This window comes from Phoca vitulina, unplaced genomic scaffold, assembly GCF_004348235.1.
Source record: "Phoca vitulina isolate PV1807 unplaced genomic scaffold, GSC_HSeal_1.0 scaffold15, whole genome shotgun sequence".
Taxonomy (NCBI): Eukaryota; Metazoa; Chordata; class Mammalia; order Carnivora; family Phocidae; genus Phoca; species Phoca vitulina.
In genome coordinates, this window is record NW_022589718.1 from 39,456,375 (window position 1) to 39,478,819 (window position 22,445).

Genomic DNA, 22,445 nt, shown 5'->3' on the forward strand with positions numbered 1-22,445 from the left:
ACCAGGAGCTCTGGCCCAAAGCAGAGAGCTGTTCTGATGGGCACACACTCTTCGGTCACCACGGGCACCCTGACCAGCCCACCGCAGTGTCAGACCGTCCTGAGAGACCGTCCCGGATCGGGGTGGGGCGGGGGTGTCTGCCGGGGCCTGGCAATGGGGTGGCCCACGGGGGAGCAAGCACGCAGCGTGGGGTCTTTGGACTCGAGGGAGGGAGACCGGGCACGGAGAGGCAAACGGCGAGGTGGGGCGGGCAGGACGCCAACCGCAAAGCAGTGACGGTGGCCCACGCACTGGTGAGTTGGGCAACTGGTTGTCTTCCGACGGCAGGTCTGGCTGCTTCCGCGGGAGCCCGCGCAGCGAGTCCCTCTACTTTGCGGGTCACTGATTTCAGGGCTCTGTGTGGTTCTGTTTTTTTTTAAAGAGGGACCCTTAGATGTAATTGTTTTCTCCAATGGTACACTTTGCTATTTAATGCTCTAGAAGTCTTTGAGGTGAACGCAGCAACAATTCTTTTCAAACAGAAATGTGAATTTTTGGTATCATACCACAGTTCCATTCTTTACACACCGTTTGAGGATGGGTCTCCACCTTTGCTGAGAAGATCATGGTAACAATCGTTATGGGCAGACACGCTACACACAGCAATGACAGATGAGGATGCGTGAGAGGGTTACGTCGAAAGTGCTCTGTGGACAAGTGACGTTCAGCTCCTCCGGGCTTTGTGGAGCCGCAGGATGCTGTCTATCTTACCCGGGTCTCGGCATTGAGAGCGAACTGAAGGCTTCAGGGGCCGCGTCAGGTCGCCACTGTGAGCCAGACCGTTTCTGACGTAGAGTCTCGGCGGGTACGCTGTGTCTTCGGAACGGAGCTACGCGGTCTGAGAGAAGCCTGCGCTTTCGTCCACGACGCCCCCCGGAGCGCGGTGCGCTTGCATTTCCCACCATGCTCTCAAGCGGACGCGCATCACCCAGGGAAACTACCAGCAACCGCGGTGAAAGGCCCCAGTGTTGCTCTGTGGGGCGTACGTGCGAGCAGGGCCTGAAAGAAGCCGGCTGGACGGACTGACACAAGTACTAGAAACAGCTTTATTGTCCTTCACAGGTACAGTGTGTAAACACGGCTTATCGTCTGCATCTCGGAGCGGAACGTCGCCCGGGCGGGACCTGCAGATACTGCCCTTAGTCGTGGAGCGTGACAGCGAGCACCGCCTCGGAGCGGCAACACGGGGTGTGCGTCCGTCACACGGCCTTCTTTGGGACTCGGTGGGCCACGCAGGGGCTCGTACACGTCCCCCAGCGCCAATCAATGGCTGCCGTCGGGTTTAGTGGTGGGTTCATTTGCTCATCTCGGGGTGGTTTCGGCCAAGACTTTTGGGGATTTTAAGATAAAAATGAGGATACAAAACATAAAAAAAAAAAAGAAAAGAAAGGAAAAGCCAGATTCAGTGATACTTTCATTCAAGACAGGATCAGAGAATCTGGGATCTAGAATAATTATTGTCTAATTTTATAATTTGTTGTTCTATGTTTTGGGCAAGCTCAAGGAAATGGGATAGAATGCACGGGCTGCCGGAGATAGAGATGTGTCAGCAGGCTGGCGTACGTGTATGCATTTCACATTTCCTCTTACTAAGGGGTCTACACCGACTTTACTTCTCTGGGGTGATTTCTGAAGAGCATTTCATCCTAAATAACACATCATCTTTTTAAAGTCTAAAATGCCAATACTTGCAAGTACATTTGTTTTTAACAGAGTATAGTGAATACAGGAAGAAGCATCATTATTGTACACTACTCAGGATTTAGGTATTTACTTAGGTAGATAAAAAAAAAATGCTTTGAATACTCCGGGGAAATAGGATTCATTTATAGAAGAATATTTCAGGGATTTTTTTTTTTTTTTTGCATTTTTCAAGGATATACATTCGTACTGATTTTTGCTTCCAAATATATTTTAAGGCTGTTTGGTAAGATATACCAGATATGAGGCTCAATTTACAGGGTTTTGTTCTTACAGGGAATTCTTAACTACTCAGCTTTAAAAAAGTAAAACTTTGAAGCTAAACATGCTTTACTGTCAACTGTGCTCCGATGAACCCCATGCTTCGTGGAATGTAGAGTGTGAGGAAGAGGAAGACCTGCAGGCTGAGCCAACACCCGTGTGGGCGAGGACCTCGCGAACGCTCTCGGCGGGGTCGCCAGGCTGCAGTGGGAGCTGGGTACATTTAAAGTGCCGGTCAAGCTGAGGAACGAAAGTGCTACAGTGGGGAGGCCGGGCTGCTCTTCGTGCCGCAGGGCCACGGGGAGGCCTGTGTTTGGGGGGACACACCCGCCTTCAGGTGCAGTCCTGCTTTCACCTTGCGTGACAGTGAGGACTCCGAGTTTGGATCCGACGGAGAAACGGGACAGGCTCTTCCTCCGAAGACGTGCCCGAATAGGGACACGCAAAGCATTGGAATGACAGTCACTGCGTCTAAGTCGAATTGTACAAATGCAAAGCCTTTTCTTTCGAATCCTTCCTGCTTTTCTCTGGTGCCAATCATGAAAACTAATTACTTTTCTTAAAGTTCACAGCTGGAAATCACCATATGTGACCTTTTTTTTTTCCCCGTCATGTCTAAAACAGGCAAGAAATAGATTCTTGACTTTAACAATACTGCATAGGACAAAAGAATTCTGGAAAAATACAAATGTAAACTACATTTCTTCTTTACCATTTAAACTGAGATATACTTACCACTCACATTCATATTTCTTAAACTTTTTACAACATCACAACTGTCATTTTAAACAAGCAAACTTTTTTTTTAAGGGTACCCTGGAGAGTCAACTGATAGAGCAGTTTGAGAATATATACACATCTATAAAAAAATCACATGTACATAAATGGGGACACTTAGAAGACGAGACTGTGTGATATAAGTTACAAAGGAATAAGACATACAATGACTCTTGCATCAGCATAAGGGCCATGCTGTTTCTTTTCAGACACCTGCTACGGGACAACCAGCCTTTTGTAAGACTTCGATCTCTTCATGTGTCACTCCCTTGTGTGAATGAACAGTCAGCGTATTTTTTGATTGTGTAGATGCTGTGCTGGGTATTTTTCATGGGTTCAGACGTGGAATCCCCCAGGTTTCTGGAGAACTGCACGGCAGGGAGCTGGGGGGCTGGAGAGATGGCTTCTCCTCACCATAGGCTTGGCACAAGGACCCTGGCAATGGGTCAGCTGGATTCGGGGAGAAGCACCCCCAGGTGAAAGGGGGCGGGGGGGTCTGTCTTTCCTGCCCTTCAAGCTGGAGCACCTTCCACTGGGGTGTCTAGTGAGTGGTGAGATGCACCCATTGATTGCTATTTGTTATTCTTGCCTCTATTTATCACACGATTTATAAAAATATAAATAACAAAATGTCAGCCGGGTTCCATCTCTCGAGGTGTTTCTTGTTATCCTCTGAGAACAGAGTGGATCAGTTAGGTGTCCCCACGCCTAGCCATCAGAGCTGACTGAGAGTCAGACCATCCAGGGGGAAAGAGGAAGAAGAAGAAGAAGAGGAGGAAGAAGAAGTTGTCCTGGCCGTGAGCTTGGCCAGCTGCGGAAATCAAAGCATTCCAGTGTGTGTACAGCACAAGGAACACAACAGGGCGTATTCGGTGGAGAAACGAGACAGAAGTTACCAGGTAGGTGAGAAACTGTACAAGCCTTTCGTAACAAAGAAAAGAGAGGACCGCGGCGAGGGCCGCCCCCGTCCCTAGAGGCGCGTCTGGGCCTCGGGGATGTAGATCTCGATGCTGTCTGCGCGCTCCGAGGCTGAATTCTGGCGGAAGGACGCCGCCCTCTTGGCTGCCATGAGCCGCCTCCGGGCCTCCTGACGCTGTCTGTCCGGCAGGTCCAGGGACTTTTCTCTCGTGATGGGAAATTTCCCTTTGGGGGGCTTCTTTGGTATTGGAGGGGGGACCTTTCTTTCTTCCTGAAAAAGCATCACAAATCAAAATTGGGGCGATCAGAGGAGAACAGCATCAGCCCACGAGCCTGGTCCCCCCGGGGGTGACTGCAAGTGGCCCGGGACACCCCAAGTGCCCGAGTCTGCCCAGCCCCTCGGCACCCCCCCGCCCCCTCTCCCACCCCCGTGGCCTGGCCACCTGCCTGGTGGGCCCTGCCCGTGACTTCCTCACAACCCTCCACGGTGGGGAGAGGGGTCTGGGGATGGCGTTACACTTAAGGAACTCGATCCTTCACCAGAACATTGACCATCTCCTCCGTCTCTGATTTACTCTGATGTTATTGCCAGATTAATGGACTTTGTCATCTCTGAGCATTGGCAAATGCCCACCATTGCAAGTTCTCGAGTATCCCGGGTATTTTGCAAGATGCCACTTGACATCCCTGTCACAGTCTTTTCAACAGACTCTGGATTCTAAGGACCTTCATGAAAACCATCTTACATGGGGGAGCCATTGGCCAAATTCCCTATTATGGCCCTAAAACTGCTTGACATTAACTAGATGGTAAATAGATGCAAATAATTACTTCTGATCTTTAGCTCATGTTCTTAAATAAGTCATGAAAACAGGTGTATGCCTTTTCTAGAAAGCTCCATCCCACAGTTCTGCAGCGGATGTAAAATGTAATGCTTGTTACTGTTCTGGAGAAAGGTCTGTGTCCGAAACCCTGCTGCGTTATTTACCGTGTGTCCTAACTAACAAAGCTGGACACGATGCGGACTGTCCTTCCCAGTGGAGGGGTGACAGAGCCCTACACAGCCAATTACCCCCTTCCCAGGAAAGGGTGCCTGGCATAAGGCGCCAGAACCCCTTTCTTTTCTAAGCAGATATCTAGTTGTTGGGGGAAAACCCCACCCTTGTGTCTTTCTCCCTTCGGCCTCTGCCGAAACCCAAATGGGCCAGACATACTAGGACGTTGTGGGGAAGGCATAGCTTGCCATGCGGGGTGGACGCCTGTGGCCAAGCCTCCCCGTCGTACAGTGTTGGATTTGGTAGGGAGAGTCTTCTGGTGTCTGACGCTATTCCCATGGCTTATTTTAAAATGACTTGGACCAAAAAATTTTAAAAAGCCTTGGGGGGTGGGTACCCGTGGCTTAGTCAGTTGAGTGGCTGCCTTCGATTTTGGCTCAGGTCATGATCTCAGGGTTGTGGGATCTAGCCCCGTGTTGAGCTCCTCACTGGGTGTGGAGTCTGCTTGGGATTCTCTCCCTCCCTCTGCCCCTCCCCTGCTCCTGCTCTGTCTCTCTCCCTTTAAAAAGCAGATTAAAAAAAATTAAAATGACTTGGACCAGAAGCAACGACTTCTTCCTGACTCTTGGGCAGGCTCTATGACAATGGGGTAATTGGTTCATTAAAACGTTCAGCTCTTTCAAAAGTTAGTTCCTGCATTAAGCTCATGACTGGATCTACCTATCTCTTTTCTCTTTGCTTGGTAGCCTCTGAAGTATGGCGCTGTAGGAAATACACACGAGCAATTCTTGTGGGAGTCTCTTGTTTAAGGGGGCTCTCGGCCTCTGGACGTCCCGTGGTAGGAGAGGGTTGACCAGGTGGCCCTGCAGATCTACAGAGTAGACTTACTCAAGAGACACAAGGCATGGGGCCTCGGTGGTGTGAAAGAGCTGCTCATTATCTGCGCTGGGGTGTAGACCCTCAGCAAGAGGCTCTTCAGTTAGAGGACCATTCCCTATGCATAGCTTGGGTAGAAGGGATTGTATTAGTTGTCAACTACTGAAGAATGAAAGAAGTAGGAGGGATTATTGCAAATCTTTAGACTGGTTTACTGAGTTCTATTTTTAGCATTCTATTAGAATAACATTTTCATTGGCAATCTTTACTTGTGATCTCCTTCACTTCAAAACCAGACCATAGATAGGACTTGCTCATGCACCGCGTATGGCTCATGGACAGCCCGTGGCTCGTACTCCCCCTGCCCCACCGTCGGTGTGAGAGGGGCTTTGTCAGTGGTCTGCAGTGGTATCTACGGCATTGAGCCCAGAACTCTTCCAGGATGGTCGGTGGCCCCTTGTGGGAACGGTGATGATGGCAATGATGGCTTTTGTTCTAATTACCTGCATAGCCGTCCTCCACTGCATGCTAACACCACTGCTTCAAAGCATGTTCGGTTAATTTCATCATTTTATTTTGATAATGTCTATCTAGAAAATCAGATTATGTTTACTCAGATTATCTTTAAAATGTGATAGGAAATCAATGTATTTATTGCTGATTCAGACCTACGTATTAGCCCCACTAAAGATGAAATCTGAAGGGAAGACGTGAAATCATGGGTTCAGATTCAATGGAAACTTTCAGCCTATTTAAGGGCCAAGGCTGAGGGATCTAGAGGAAGTTTACATCATCAAACGGTTCAGTAAAGCTCAAAATGTTTTCTTGGCTTCAACTGGAGATAAGCAACTAAAACATTGATCTGAACAGGAAGGAGTCATTGTGACCAGACCCAAAACCTTCCCTGTGGAAACTCATCTTCGTATAATCCGAACAAAGGTATGACGAAGACAATTCAGAGGGTCGATCCCTACAAGAAATGAGACTCTAGATCGACATGTGATTTTTGGCTAGTGTCCAAGAGATGCAGCAAGAGAGAGACTTATTTATGACACCTGGCCAGTGACTCCTGTCCCGCTCTGCACACACGTGCACGGGTGACAATTTGATGCCATATTGCTAAGCTAAGACCAGGACGCCCATCGTGGTGGAGCGTGACTCCTGCAGCTGGACCAGGTACGGGGCACGGACGAGGAGTGGGGCGTGAGGACGTCACATGCCCGGGGCAGAATTACCTTTCTTTCGGGAGACTCTATTATCTTCCAGTCGTTGAGCTTCAGCTGGTGCAGCTCGTCGAACTTCATGCTGACGTCCTCGATGGAGAGCTGCAGCATGTCCCAGTAGCCCGCCAGGTCCTGGGACGTGGGTCTCGGCATGGCGCTGGGGTCCTGCCAACACGCGAGCACAGTTTATACCTGCTGTTTCCCACACGTGCCTTTCAAGGACTCGGGTTAGGGAGAAGCCCGGCTAATTCAAACTCTGATGCAAACATTCAAGGGGGCCCACAAAGATCCAGTAAGTTTACATACGTATTTGCCGATGCACTTTACATTCACAAACAGGAAAAGGCTACGTATTGCGTGATCCCAACTCTATGACGTTCTGGAAAAGGTAACACTGTGGGGACAGTAGAAAGATCAGAGGTTGCCTGGGGTCAGCGGGGAGGGATGCAGGGGCAGGACACGACGTTTAGGGCAGGGAGACTACTCTGTGTCATTACCACAATGGTTGCTACATGTCACTGTTCATTAGTGCAAACCCACAGAATGAACGACACCAAGAGTGACCCTCATGTGCACCATGGACTCTGGGGGATGGTGAAGTGCCCACGGGGGTTCACTGATGCTAACAGAAGCACCGTCCGTTGGGGATGATGGTCGTGCTGTGGGGGGCAGAGGGGAACAGGAAATCTCTCTACCTTCTTTTCAATTTTGCCATGAACCTAAGACTGCTTTAAAACAATAAAACCTATTAAAGAAGATACATGTATTACATTCATTCATTGTTTCCTTTCGAAAATGCTTTCTTAGGCCTCGAGGATGGGGGCGACTAGCAAAGTTTTCCAGTGCTGGGCAGTTCATAAAAGGAACAAGGCAGCTGTGTTTTAGGTCCCCTTGGGGGATTATTCTGCAGACTGGTGCCCGGGACACGGACATGTGTTTGGTGGTGGTGGTGAGCTTGGGCTTGGAGCCAGTTCAGCTTCTGGTGCTCTCTGATAGATCTTAGTGCGAATTCCGACGGCCAGTGACGCTGCACAAATGTTCCGCGTGTGTACTTTGCTCCCACGTAGAGGGAGGACAGCAGGTCCCTTTTAGGAAGGTGTACAGTGAAGTCACGGACAGGTCCCCGCACGCACAGGTGACACTGCTGAGCCACAGACCGGCCGCCCAGCGTGCACACCGTCCCCCCGCGGCATGAGGCTGGCGAGGATCCGAGCCCTGCAGGTGCCCCATGCTGGGGCCGGGCTGGCTTCACCCGGTACCTGCCCGGAGGCCCGCGGGGCTGTGACACCCGGGGTTAAGCGTATGGGTGTTTCTGTGTGTGGTGCCTTTGGTTCAGTGGGAGGCCATCTCAGATTAAACAGAAATTTTGGTGAATTTGCTTAAAATGTGCAATTTTCAGCTTACTTGTAAGTTGTTCCTGGTAAGCACAACGTCCTTTACCCGTGTCTTAGTGCATCGGGGTGGCTGGACAGAACCCCGCCACCGGCGGCTGACAAACAGACACATGTTGCTCACGGTGCTGGAGGCTGGGCGTCCCAGATCAGGGGCCGGCGTGGACATGTCCCGGGGAGACACACGTCCAGGGGGCCGATTTCTGGCTGTGTCCTTACTTGGAGGAGGAGGGTGCGGAGCTCTGTGGCCCCATTCACGGGGGCTCCACCCTGATGACCTCGTCACCTCCGGAAGGTGCCGCCTCCTAATGCCATCACACTGGGGGCAGAATCCAACACGTGAATTTGGGGGGACACACGCATGCAGTCCACAGCACCCTGGTTTGGCGTCGCATCAGAATGATCGCTTTCGGCCCCCAGCCCCCTGTGCCGCGTGCGACCAGCCGGCAGCCCGTGTGGGCGAAGGTCGGGGGAAGCGAGCTGCGTGTCGGGCCGGCTCATCCGGGGAAGCCCAGGGGGACGCCGGCGTCCGCAGGGTGAGGGGCGGCCGGCTTCCAGGGACCCGTCCTCGCGGGAGGCAGCGCCGTCCCCGGCCGTGGGGCTCTTCCGCTCGCACGTGGGAGCCTGAGCTCAGCCGCTGCTCGTGAGGAGAAAGGGCACGACCGTGTTGCGGCCGGGGCTGCATCCCAGCGGTAATGGTGACGGAGCAGGACTCCGATCGCGCCCGCGGCCATCGGGAAGGAAGTGGGGCGGGAGGAGGCTTCTCCCATCAGGGACCCGTCTTCCATCTGAACTGGAGTTTCGAAGGGGGGTTGTGTCCCCTTCTGGAAGATGTCACAAACACAATGAACCTTCTCTCTTTTGTGGGTTTAGGGGAGGACGCCTGAGCGCATCTGCAGGAAGCCGCACGGTGACCCTTCTTCCACTCTCCGAGGTCAGGTTGCTGGGCGCAGGTCACGTCTTCAAAGAGAAAAGCTGAAGAAGTGTTCTTGGCGAGGTGCAGGCTCCCTCTGACCCACGAGCGGACGTCAGTCTCACCTGTCTCACCTGTCACAGCTCGGCTGCTCTTGCGGCAGGGGTGCGGCTGTGTGCAGGCAGCCGGCGCAGCCAGGCTCTGCCCCCCGGCCCCCGTCCTCTGCTCTTTTCCGGGGGGGCCGGCTGCATCTGTGCCCATTGGACGTCCAGCTACCGTGATGTTTCTGGAACTGTTTTTAAATGGCCCCTCCCGCAGCAAGGTGACACAGTGCTGTCTTTCCTGGTTAAATTCACGTCCTGAGAGTTCCCGTGACTTGCTGGCCTGGCCGTGAGAGGCCCCCATGACGTGGACTCTGGGGCTCCCGCGTTTTGGGGCAATGTGCTCAGGGGGCCGGGAAGCCCTCCCAGGCACACGCGGGACTGTGCAGCTTGCTGGGACGTAGGTCTGAAGGGGATGGTGCGTTTCTACCAGGCTGGCTGGGCTTGTGGTGCTGCTGGTCCTGATAAGGAAAATCTGTGTCCTGAGACGGCCCATCGAGCCAGCGAGGAGTCCCAGTCCTTGCTCAGGGCTCTTCCGGCTTCTTCTCCCCGCCCCGCTTTGCCCACGCGCCGCAAGTGCCAAATATGCGAAAGTAAAAGTGTATAAATTGCCCCCTTTGTTTGTGCTTGGGGCTCAGAGCTTTGGAGACCACTCTCCTCTGAGCCTGCCGGCATTAAATAAACCTCCTAGCCTCCAAGATGTCCAGGTGCCATTTGGTTCTTCTGTCGGGCGATCTAGTCCAGGTTCCATAACATTTGGTTCTCTGACCAGGAAACCCAACCGCGCTGGCCCATTGTTGCCACCGGTTTGGGGGCAATGGTGGGGTGGTGACGGAAGGAGGGATCGTAACGGAGAAGGCGCGCCCTGCCTAATTTTCGGCAGTCTCCCACCCCGGTCGCCTCGGGTCGGTCCCGCTCCGCTGTTCCCACCAGACTCGAGGAGACTTGGCAGGTGAGGACCCTGTCCCGATGTCGGATTCCGGTAAGGCCTGGGGCCCCAGGACCCAGACAGGCCCACCCCCATTGGGGTGGAAAGGGAGCCTGATCACCTCCCAGAGACCTCTTAGAGGTCTCACAGGTAGGGATTCCCAGGGAGGGAATGTAATAACTTCTGGAGTGTGAATGTGTGAGTGAATGTGCAGTCCGACCTGGCTTGCTCAAGCGGACTGATCCTGTGACTCCACAGGCGGGCACCCTTAAGGTCCCCAGAAGCCTACAGAGTCTGAGTGGGCCCGTCTGTGATTCCGTGGTGAACGCATACGGTCTATGGCGGCATTGGAATGGTTTCCGATCCTAAGTCACAACACTGAGACGGCTAGGGCTAAGCCTCACCTAAGCTCTTTCGGGACACGGCCAGACGGGCATCCGATTGGTCTCCTCACCTCAGGAGGCACCCCCCCCCCCGTCTGTCTCTGCGCCACCGCACACGGGGACATCACCATGGGGTCAGGGCAGAGTAAACCAATGGTTCTAGAGACCATGATCAAAAATTTCAAGAAGCGGTTTTCGGGAGACTATGGAGTCAGGATGAACCCCAGCAAGTTGAGAACCCTATGTGAATTGGAATGGCCCACCTTTGATGTCGGGTGGCCTTCAGAAGGGATGTTGGATGTCCCAACGATTCGTCGAGTGTGGCGAGTCGTAACAGGAGAACCAGGACACCCTGACCAGTTTCCGTACATTGACCCCTGGCTAGGAACTGCTCAGACCCTTCCCCCCTGGGTGCGATTCGCTTGCAATAGGCAGGGACAGGCCAGGGTCTTAACTGCCTCATCCAAGTGACCTAAGGAAAATCACCAAGAGCCCCAGTCTCCACAAATCCTAGCCGGAGATCCCGAGGACGAACCGACCCTGCCCCCACCGTACATACCCCCAAGACCACCTACACCTGGCCCTTCAGCTCTAAACACTCCGCTGCCATCGGTCTCACTGTGTCCCTAGGCCCAGAGGATCCACCAGTGCCCCCAGGCCCAGAAGATCCACTTTCTCCAGGACCAGCAGCCAGGCTGCACCCCAGGCTGGGCGCAAGTGCCCTCCAAATGCCAATAGGAGAGACTCGGGAACCCGAGAGCCATGATGAAGACGGGACGGTCCAACCCGGCTGTTCCACGATGTATTATCAGCCCTTCTCCACCACCGACCTCCTCAACTGGAAACATAACACCCCATCCTACTCTGAGAGACCACAGGCCATGGTAGACCTCATAGAATCCCTCTTCCAGACTCATCGGCCAACCTGGGAAGACTGCCAACAGTTACTCTGCACCCTGGTTAACACAGAGGAAAGGAGGAGAATAATGAAAGGTGCACGGCTGTACCTGGAAGAGCACGCACCAGCGGGAGTCATCGACCCTGCTGCCTGGGCTAATACAGCCACGCCCGAAGAGCGCCCAGCATGGGACTTCAACACCACCGAGGGACAGGCCCACATCCACCGGTACCAGGAGGCCCTCCTCCAGGGAATCTGGGCAGGAGCTAAAACCCATGAACATGACTAAGGTATCCTCGGTCACTCAACCACCAGGGGAGTCCCCTGGGGACTACTACGAAAGACTATGTGAAGCCTACAGGATATACACTCCATTTGACCCCAAGGCACAGGAAAGCCAACAGATGGTAAACACCTCCTTCATGGCTCAGGCCGCCCCAGACATCAGAACAAATCTTCAGAAACTAGAGGGTTTTGCCGAGATGAACATCACCCAGCTAATAGAGATTGCCAATAAGGTCTACATGAACAGGGAGGTCGCAGCTGAACGGGAAGCCAACAAAAAGATAAAAAGAAAGTCAGCCTCCTCGCCACCACCCTGAACGAAAAGGACAACACAAAGATGGGGAGACCACCAAAAGGGGGGAGACCCAGAATCCCCTTGGCAAGGGATCAATGTGCCTACTGTAAGGAGAAAGGGCATCGAAAAAATGAATGTTCCAACCCAGGAAAGGCTCAGAAGCCTGGCCGCTACAAGAAAGAACCCCGAGAGGAGGACCTCATAGGCCTTGCAGGAAAAGGGGGTCCGGGCTCTTTCCTCTTTGGCCCCCATGAGCCCATGGTCAGAATGAAGGTGGGGGGCCAACCAGTGACTTTTATGGTTGATACTGGGGCTGAGCACTCTGTTGTCACCTCCCCAGTGGCCCCTTTCAGCAAAAGGACTGCGACCATCCTCAGGGCCACTGGGACGTGGGTGGTGCAACAGCCCTTTTGCCAGGCTCGCCAGTGTGAACTCGGGGGCCACAGGGTCTGACACAAATTCCTTTATCTGCCCGATTGCCCCATCCCTCTCCTGGGCCGAGACATACTCTCCAAGCTTAGGGCTCAGATCACCTTTGAGCCCACCGGACACACTAGCCTCTGATTGAATCCAAGCCAAGAGGAGACGGGGTCTCTGGTACTAGCAATTACCATGCCGAGAGAAGAAGAATGGAGGCTATTCTGTGCCCAGGCCCAACCAAGTAGCCTGCTGGAGTTCAGACTCATCTTCCCTTCAGTATCGGATGAAAACAACCCACCTGGACTAGCCCAGGATCGGGCCCCTATCATTGTTGAACTGATCCCAGGAGCCTAACCTCAGAGGCAGAGGCAATACCCCTTCCACAAGAAGCTAAGATCGGCATCCAAGAACATCGGGCTAAACTCAAAGAAGCAGGTATCCTAGTCGAGTGCCAGTCGGCCTGGAATACCCCACTCCTGCCAGTCAAGAAGCCAGGAGGGGGACACTGATCAGTTCAAGACCTGTGGGCCATCAACAAGGTGACCATCTCTCTGCACCCAGTGGTCCCGAATCCATACACTCTCCTCGGCCAAATCCCAGGGTCGGCCAGATGGTTCCCTTGCCTAGATTTAAAAGATGCCTTCTTCTGCCTCCACTTAGCTCCCCAGAGCCAGCCACTGTTTGCCTTTGAATGGTCTGAACCTGATACAGGGAGCCAGATGCAATTGACTTGGATGCACCTCCTGCAGGGGCTTAAAAACTCACCAACCCTTTTTGGTAAAGCAATGGCCGTGGACCTTGCCAGCTTCCCAAGAGAGGCCACAGGATGCACCCTCCTCCAGTATGTGGACGACCTCCTCCTCGCCAGTGACACACAAGAAGTCTGCACAAAAGGCACGAAGGCCCTCCTACAGCTCCTGTCAGACTCGGGATACCGAGCCTCATGGAAGAAGGCACAAATCTGCCAACAACAGGTCTGATACCTTGGTTTTCTCCTCACCCAAGGGAAGAGAGAACTGGGGCCAGAGAGGAAGAGGGTCATCATCTCCCTGCCACAGCCCCAGACAAAAAGGGGCCTGTGAGAATTCCTGGGGGCTGCAGGATTCTGCCACATCTGGATCCCTGGGTTCTCAGCAATAGCAAGACCCCCTTTATGATCTCTTAGGGGGACCAGATCGAGAACCCCCTACCTGAACTGAGGAAACAGAAGCTGCTTTCACAGAGATAAAGACCGCCCTGGGGCAGGCTCCAGCCCTGGGCCTACCAGATGTAGAAAAACCCTTCAATCTCTTTGTGCATGAAAAGGAAAAAATAGCACTCGGGGTACTCACCCAGACTGTTGGACCCTGGCAACAGCCAGTTGCTTACCTGTCAAAGAAGCGGACCCTGTGGCAGTGGGATGGCCACCGTGCCTCAGGGCGCTGGCAGCCACAGTCCTACTCATCAAGGAGGCGGACAGACTTACCCTGGGGCAAGAACATCAAGGTCCCTCATACAGTTGTGTCCCTCATGAATGCACAGGGACACCGCTGCTTTCCCAACTCTCGGCTAGCACGATACCAAGGGCTCCTCTGTGAAAACCCACGGGTCACCCTTGAAACAGTGGACATTAAATCCAGCAACACTGCAACCCATGGAAGAGCGGGAACCAGACCATGACTGCTCCGAGGTGACTGATGAAGTCTGTGCGAACCATCCAGATCTGTGGGATCAAGCCATAAAGAATCCAGAGCTCACACTGTTCAGCGATGGCAGCAGTTACCTACAAGAGGGTGCCCGGAAAGCAGGTTATGCAGTAACCACAACCACTTAAGTCCTCGAAGCTAAGGCATTACCAGCTGGATGGTCAGCTCAACAGCCTGAATTATATGCCAAGTCCGAGCCCCCACCCTCGGTGAAGGCAAGCGAGTCAACATCTATACTGACTCTCAGTACGTCTTCGCTACTGTACATATACATGGGGCCATCTACAAGGAAAGGGGCCTCCTACCCGCTGCAGGAAAAGTTATCAAGAACAAGGAGGAGATACTGAGACTCCTTGAAGCCGTCTGGCTTCCAAAGGAAGTAGCAATCCTGCCCTGTGAGGGACACCAGAAAGGAGACGACCCCATAGCGCGGGGAAATCGTTTGGCAGATGAGGCAGCCAAGACTGCAGCCAGTGAGGACATGGACAGAGCCCCTTCCCTCACCATGGCCCTGACACCCCCCGGAAGAAGTCCCTCCACCCAGTTACACTAAAAAGGAGAAAGAATGGGCCGTGGCTGAGGGAGCCACCCTGACTGAAAAGGGATGGTGGATGATGCCAGACAGGTGCATCTTTGTTCCAACAGCAACTGGAGGGCATCTAGTCAAGGAACACCACCAACTCACTCATCTGGGGACAACTGCATTAGATGCCCTTCTCAAGAAGCACCACTACCTCAGTCAGCTGCCAGCACTGTGCCGAGCAACGAGTGAATGATGCAAGACATGTGCTAAAAATAATGCTCGGTCTGCACCGTGGCCCCCGCCAGGTGTCCAGAGGATGGGAGCAACCCCCTTTGAAGATCTAGAGGTAGACTCACAGATGTGCAGCCGAGCAGGGGGTTCAGATCTCTCCTAGTAATAGTATGCACAGACTCTGGGTGGGTCGAAGCCTTCCGACCAGGACGGAGCAGAGCCGGGAAGTAGCTAAAGTCCTCTTGCGGGAGATCGTGCCCCGGTTCGGCCTGCCATTAACAATCCACGGTGACAATGGACCCACATTTGTGGCAGACGTTGTACAGGTCTTGGCCAAATCTCTCAACACCACCTGGAGACTCCACACCACTTACCGGCCCCAAAGTTCAGGGAAAGTAGAGCGAATGAATTGCACCCTCAAGGGAACCTTAGCAAAGTTTTGTCAGGAGCCTAACCTGCCATGGCCGGATCTTCTACCAATAGCTCTCCTGTGTGCTCGCTGCACGCCTAGGACATTAGGTTTCTCCCCATTCGAATTAATATATGGACAGCCTCCCCCGTGCTTGGGGAGCCTTCCGGGAAACTTGCATCAGGTTGGAGATAAAGGGATAAAGGAGCAGCTTCAGGCCCTGGGGGCCACCCTAAAGAAATTACAAAAGTACACATCGAGAGGGCCCCAATCTCCTTAGGGTCTCAGGTACCCTCCTTCCAGACAGGGGAGTCAGTTTTGGTCAAGGACTGGAAGAAAGACCCCCTCAAACTGCAGTGGACAGGGCCCCACACTGTTGTTCTACCCGCCCCTACTGCCGTCAAGGTCTCAGGCGTCACCCCGTGGGTCCACCACTCCAGAGTGAAAAAAGCTCATCATTCGAACGAGGAGCTGTGCCAGCGGAGAGTCCAGCCAGACTTCACGAACCCACTCCTGCTTCACCAAACCCACTCCAGCTTCACCTTCGACGAGACCCCACCGACTGATGGACACCTGCTCACTGTGGTCTCTGGCTCTCATCGGCGTGATTTCTCTCATCTTGGGAGTTGGACTCTACACTGTTGCCCCTCCTGACTGGACTTCCCCCCAGAGGCTTACTATTGTCATTGCTTATTGGGTGTCCCTAGGGTGTATTACTGCACTTACTTGTCCACGGGTTTCATCTGCTGACGGGTTAGCAGATGTCTCCCTCTACCTAAGGTCATAGACCCCACTTTTACCGGCCCTCTGCTGTCTACTCCTGAGTGCATTTCACCATGGTTTTCCTGGCCCCAGTCAGTCCTGGTCTTCTGCTGCCTGGTGTGCGGTTCCTCCGCACTGCCTCTAGCTTGCCCGGCCCGGCAAGGGGGGCAAACTCTCATATCACTGTTACTGGCAAGTGGACTTTCCAGCTTATCCCCCTCAATCCCGCACCAGTGCCCCCACTGACTTCTTCCACCTGGGATGGGCACACACCAAAGGTTAACCTCCATTTTGATGGATTCCAGCTTCTTGATACCCCTGGAAACCTCATAGACGGTGTTCCTACGATGGCCCTCACTCAGGTTACCGGCTGGTAGATATCTACATCGGTGGGGGCCCTACGCCTCAACAGCCAAACACCTGCCCTCAGTTCTGCTCGCAAGCCTGGGGCTGTGAGTCATGGGTGGCGACTTGGCCAGGAATGGAACGATGGTCCACTGGGTGGCACCTCAAACGGTGCAGTGACATCTGGATTTCCTTGTCACGCAACGCCACCCCATCCTCTTGCCCTAACAATCACTGTATACCGCTCACCCTCTCAGTCTCAGAACCCAATGCCACATCATGGGCTGCAGGAATCATTCTCCTGTTGGGCCAATATCACCCCATGGGGACCGACCCCATGGCCAAGTTTATGATTAAGTCCATGTTCACTCCAAGCCTTACAGTCAACGCCCAGAGTCAGACAGAAAATAACTCGCCCTGGTGCATCCCCTGGTCCCCCATCCACACGTAGCAAGCATCTATAGCGCAACTGTTCGGTACGATTAACGCCTCCCACCAAGTGCTTAACCACTCGAATCCACCCCTAGCGTCCGACTGCTGGATCTGTATGAAGCCCGGTCCCGTCCAATACCTAGGTGTCATCCTCAACCAGTCCACCGTGTCACCTCCCCCCTCGGCTCCGGGGACCTCAGATTATCCCTTTCTGGCTCCGGTACTGCTGTATGGAAACTCTTCCTCTCCCATCATGGGCCACAGTTGGGTCTGTGCGCCTAACAACACTTTTCTGGCTCGTGATCAAGGTGTATACACCTGCATCACCCCGTGCGATCAGTCATGCACGATTGTCAGTCTCTTACCCGATCTTTCAGTCCTCCCCGGGGGCGATGCCCCACTCGTATGGAGACCCCCTAGCCCCCCTTGGTGCTCCCCCGCAGCCATCCCTCTTATCGTGAGCCTGCTGGCTGCATCAGGTGTTGCCCTCGGCACCACTGGCATCGGGATGTGTCAGGTTCAGTACCAGGGGTTAACTCAGCAACTCACTGCAGACTCTTCCGCCCTCACTCAGTCGGCCCTGGCCCTGCAGCGCCAACTCAATTCACTGGCCTCAGCGGTCCTCCAAAACAGGCGTGGGCTCGACTTGCTCACGGCCGCGCCGGGGGGGGCTCTGCCTCTTCTTACAGGAGGAATGTTGTTTCTATGCTACTGAGTCGGGGGTGGTCCAAGAAACTGACCCAACTACAGGAACGAGTACATCGCTGGTGGGAAACACTCCAGTGGACAACTTGGTGGGATACCCTCTCACAATGGTTTCCTTGGTTCGCCCCCCTCGTCGGCCCCTTCCTATTGCTTCTCCTCATAGTAGCATTTGGTCCTTGTATTCTTAATATCCTTACTAGGTTTATCACTACTCAAGTTGCTAAAACCAGACTCCAGTTACTCCTTACTCACTATCGTCCCTTAGAGAATGAAAATGATGCCCTCTAAACTAGGTGTTTAAAGGGGCATCAAAGGGGGGGAATGATAAGGGAAATCTGTGTCCTAAGGTGGCTGACCAAGCCAGCGAGAGAGTCCCAGTCCGAGCCCCGGGGCTCTTCCGGGTTCTTCTCCCTACTCTGTTTCCCGCGCCCACCAATCCGGGTTCTTCTCCCTGCCCCGCTTCGCGCATGCGCCAAGAGTGCCCAGTGTGCGGAAGTAGAAGTGTATACATTGCCCCCTTTGTGCTCGGGGCTCAGAGCTTTGGAGACCACTCTCCTCTGAGCCCACTGGCGTTAAATAAACCTCTGATCCTCCAAGATCTCCGGGTGCCGCTAGGTTCTCCCGTCGGGCGATCCAGTCCAGGTTCCGTACGAGTCCAGGGAGCCCGTGTTTCCCAAGGGCAGATCCTCCCCCTCTGCTCTGCATTCTCATTACGCGGCGCATCTCCCGTTTGTCCTTGCCTTGAACATATCTGCTTTGTTCAGTCCATCCTAAACATCGGGTCGGGGGGTGGCTCTGGCTTATTTTCTGGGGTCATTCCTTTGATTTAGAACAGTTAGCCGCCCGAATCTCCCAGCAGCCAGCAGTGTGGCTTTGGACCTCTACAGGCATCTGCTTGTGCTGCGGCATCTCTCTCTGGCCCGGCCGCCTAGACACCCACCTCCTCCTGCAACCAATGCTGCAGGGTCGTTTTGGGGGTTTGTTTGCTTTCCCCCTTGAATCCTAGATAGAAGCCGAAAGAAAAGGAAGCAGCCGCACTATGTATTTCAAAACTCAAAAAAGGATTTTTTTAAGGTTAGGATAAAATGCAATGTGACATGTGTACGAAGCATCAAAAATATTAGGATGGGTAATTTAAAAATCTAACATTAGCTGCTTCTGGCCCAGAGGACATGGACATTTTATAAGCTTGAATAACGTCTTTGCATGTTTTTACTGCATGTCGATTGCTTTAGGTAATGCGTTCCTAAAGACAGCGTCTACCTATGCTTACCCGACTACAGAGCTATATAATGGCCTAAATCCGTTCCTTCAGACAGTAATCAGACAGACGTGGAGGAGGTGGGAATATGCTCCCCAAACAGCACAACTGAGCACTCCACGGCTGTGCGCTCCTTCCAAGGAATGCTCAACCTTCCTGCTCCCCCTTTCTAAATGTGGGTCATAACTTCATGTCACAGGAGATAAGGGGGTCACGTTATACGTTTTGGGATGAGCTTCAACGGGGTTAACCAGAAAATGCTAGAGAAAACGTACTTTTTAACAATCCTAATTAAGAGGGATGAAATGGCAGCTCTGATGTGCTTTGCTTCCTTTGATGTGTAAGAACATTCTGTAAGTTCACATGTCTCCTTGCAAATTAAAACAACAAAACAAAGTCAAATCGCCGAGCGCCATCGCTCCCACGATGCACAGACCTACTTACATTTTAATGAAAAGTTTGCTCTGAAAGAAATCAACGTATGGATTTATAAAACAGTCTGTAATGTGAATACTCCTTAGTTATTTCTACAAATAACGTTGCGTGGATACTTTCTTTAGTTAGATGAAGAAAAGTGTGTGTATTATTTGTACATAGATGTAGTAAGTACACGCACATAAGTAAATACCAACATACATATGGTTTTTCTTTCTCTTTGATGTTCAGGGCGATCAGAGCCAAGTTTAATGCCGTGTGTTGCCTATTGCTGGTATATTCATTTCACTCCTGACTATGAAATAGAAAGCCCCGATTGTTCTACCATCTCTTCTGAATCTCTCTGACTGTCGCTGTTGATGTGTTAAGTCAAGCCCCCTCTCGTCGGGGTCTTCGTCTGTGACATCCCAGCTGTTCCTGCCCCACCTCCCTCCTAAGGCTCTCGGGCAGGTGGACCCTGCAGCCCGAAGGTGCCCCGGGGCTCCGGGGGGCTGCCCCCGCGCCACCCACTCCTTCTCCCTCAGCACCGCCTCGCGGCGGCCTCTTCAGCATCCTGAACCCCAACTCGGGATGGGCCTCACGTTCGCTCCCTGCTCTGCAAAGTGCCAGGTACTTCGTCAGGCCAGAGCGGAGAGAGCAGGCCGTCGGCTTGCGTAAGGGGCCCAGGACACCCGGGGCTCTGCTCACCATGTTCTGTTGGCACAGCCAGTAAAACTGCTGGAATTTCTGGGACATCAGAAGCTGCGCGCTCCCCACTGCACTCCTGATTTTACCGAGGACTGTGAACAAAACAAAACAAAACACGTTTAAAACTGGGTCAACGAGAAACCAAATGCAAGAGCGTGACACAAAGGGAGTCAAGTCCAAAGAGCATGAGTTACTCTTCTCCTTTCCTGAAGATTAAAACTCTGAATGTACGGTGCAGGGCGCGGCCACGGACTGAAGTTTTTTCCAGGCTGACCCATGTCCGATTTCTGAGGGAAATGCAAAGATGTGTGAGCAATACTGGCTGTTAGGATATTACTGGTCAGGGCTGGGACAGGTGTAGTCTGGAAGGGTGGTCTGTACTGCAAGGGGCTGTTCCTGTTGGTGGCACCACGATTCTTTCAGCAATGCTGCTCAGGTGAGCGAAAAGATGCGGCAGCAAGTAGGAATAAAGGACTTTAAGTCCTTCTTACTCTTTACGGACTCCACGAAGATGAAGATGTTAATTCCTAATTTCTAGGAAATCACATTGGTATCGGTTACCCCATTTGACTCTAGGGAGTAATCTTTGGGGGCTCTGAGGGCATCTTACACTGGAGGGAGGGGCTGTGCAGGGAGAGGCTGAGGTGCGCTTGTGACCCATCATCCCCAGCCTTGCACTCTGTCCACAGCTCCTGCCACCGGCCGTGGGCCTCTGTGGGTGGCCGAGTCACCGTCACCGCCACGGGCTCCCATCACGTTCGACTCGCCAACCGATTCCCCACGGATGTTCGTAGTGACCATGTCCTCCCTCCCGCTCCCGTGAGCCCGCTGTGATGTGGCAGGAAGTCTCCAAATGATTTCTAAGTCATATGACTTTAATCAAACAGCACTTTTTAAAAAAGTAAGTAATACAGTTTTGTCCATGGAAAGGACTTAACACATTAAAGAAGCGTGGGGATGACCACTTCGGGATGGAGAATTGGCAAACGAGAGCCTGTGTGTGTGAAATGCAGGGTCTCTGCCCCGATTCGGCAATCCCAGGCGCCTCCACACTTGCCGCCTCCATTCCCATCCTCACACCTGGTCCTTGCTGGGCGTTAGCATCAGAATTATTTAGGAAATGATAGCTTTGGTAGATCCCAACTCACGTGACTCTCAAAAGCACTTGGGAATCTGGGGGGGGGGGGCATGTTTCCTGCCTCTAGACCCTGAGCCCATTCACCCCGACGTTTCGTTGGCCTGAGGGACAAACAGAAGTTATTCACAGTTTCAGAAGATCAAGCTCTTGGGGCGGGGCAGGTTATTCCCACCTGCTCACTTCTGGCTTCTCTCTGGCTCTCTTGCAGACCCTCCAGAGCACAGGTACGGAGCCAGGCTCTCAGCTGAGAGTAGCCGAGCGCGTGACCTCGGGCTTGCCCGCCAGGAGAGCCAGGGGAGCCTGTATTTGCCAATGGCAGGTGGAAGACAGTTAAGGAAGGGGGAGTTTCACCTGGACCTGTGTCTGTCCTCGAAGGGGAGGAAAGAACCATGACCCTCCCATGTGTGTTGCTGCCGACTCATCCACGTCAGGACATTTCCGGACCCCTGGCTCGTCCAGAGAAGAGAGCGGAGCGGAGCTCAAGGCGGCACGAAGGACAAGCTCGCGTCGCCTGGGTCTTGTCTGGAGTTACCAGCGGTCCCCACAAGGCAGCAGTAAGGGCACAAGGTCCATTCCCTACAAGGCGAGGACCGGGCATCGTGCACAACCTGTTCTTCAAATGATTTTCTCCGGGGTAAGACAGTGGACTTAAACACTTAATTTAATTTGTCTTATTTTCTCATCTGTCTTTAAGGAACTCAGCTTGCTGTTCCCTGGAGTTTTATTACTGACAATTTCACACATAGAGAGGATCTGAAAGAAAAGTGTCCGCATCACTTAGAATCAGCAATTAACAGTTTGCCACGTGCGTGTGTTTATTTTTCTGAGCCCCTTGGAGATAAGCTGTAGCCAGCCTGTCACCTGCCGTCATCCTGTGCAACCACTGGGTCCTTATCATTCCGAAGGAGTGGAGAATTCCTTCATGTATCTAATTCTGCACTGCTTCTAGAATATTAACAAGGAGTTTGACACATGTGACTTTAATAAAAGTGAATAAATTGGATAACACTGTGGCATCCTCTCAGACTTAAAAAATATCTTCATGCCTCTTGATCCCTGGGCCCAGGTGTGTTCAGCAAATCTGTTTCAAGAGGGGCTTTCCTCCCCCACAGACCTACCTCCTTGATCCGATTTGCCAGGCAGCAGTGGGAGGGAGTGGTGGTAGGACCCCGGGAGGAAGCTGGTGCAGGGGGATGGGGAGGGTGCTGGGGTTCAGAACTGAGTGTGCCCTGAGGATATGGGGGTGGGTAGGTGCAGGGACAGAGGGGTGGGCAGGTGCTGGGAAAGGGGGGTGGGCAGGTGCTGGGAAAGGGGGGTGGGTAGGTGCAGGGACAGAGGGGTGGGCAGGTGCAGGGACAGGGGGGTAGGCAGGTGCTGGGAAAGGGGGGTGGGCAGGTGCTGGGACAGAGGGGTGGGCAGGTGCTGGGA

General features: G+C 53.1%; 1 protein-coding gene across 13 annotated transcripts in view; it reads right to left on the reverse strand.

The window, feature by feature from the left end:
• Nucleotides 1–1,887: 1,887 nt before the first annotated feature.
• The window catches only part of DLGAP2 (DLG associated protein 2), an 862,351-nt gene continuing 841,793 nt past the window's right edge, over nucleotides 1,888–22,445 (reverse strand). For all 13 annotated transcript variants that reach the window (XM_032413746.1, XM_032413747.1, XM_032413748.1 and 10 more), the window contains 3 exons: nucleotides 19,880–19,971; nucleotides 6,803–6,955; nucleotides 1,888–3,967 (listed from right to left, as the gene is read on the reverse strand). In XM_032413746.1, coding sequence (XP_032269637.1) covers nucleotides 3,749–3,967; nucleotides 6,803–6,955; nucleotides 19,880–19,971 — 464 coding nt within the window. In that variant the 3' untranslated portion in view covers nucleotides 1,888–3,748. The remainder of the gene's footprint in view (nucleotides 3,968–6,802; nucleotides 6,956–19,879; nucleotides 19,972–22,445) is intronic.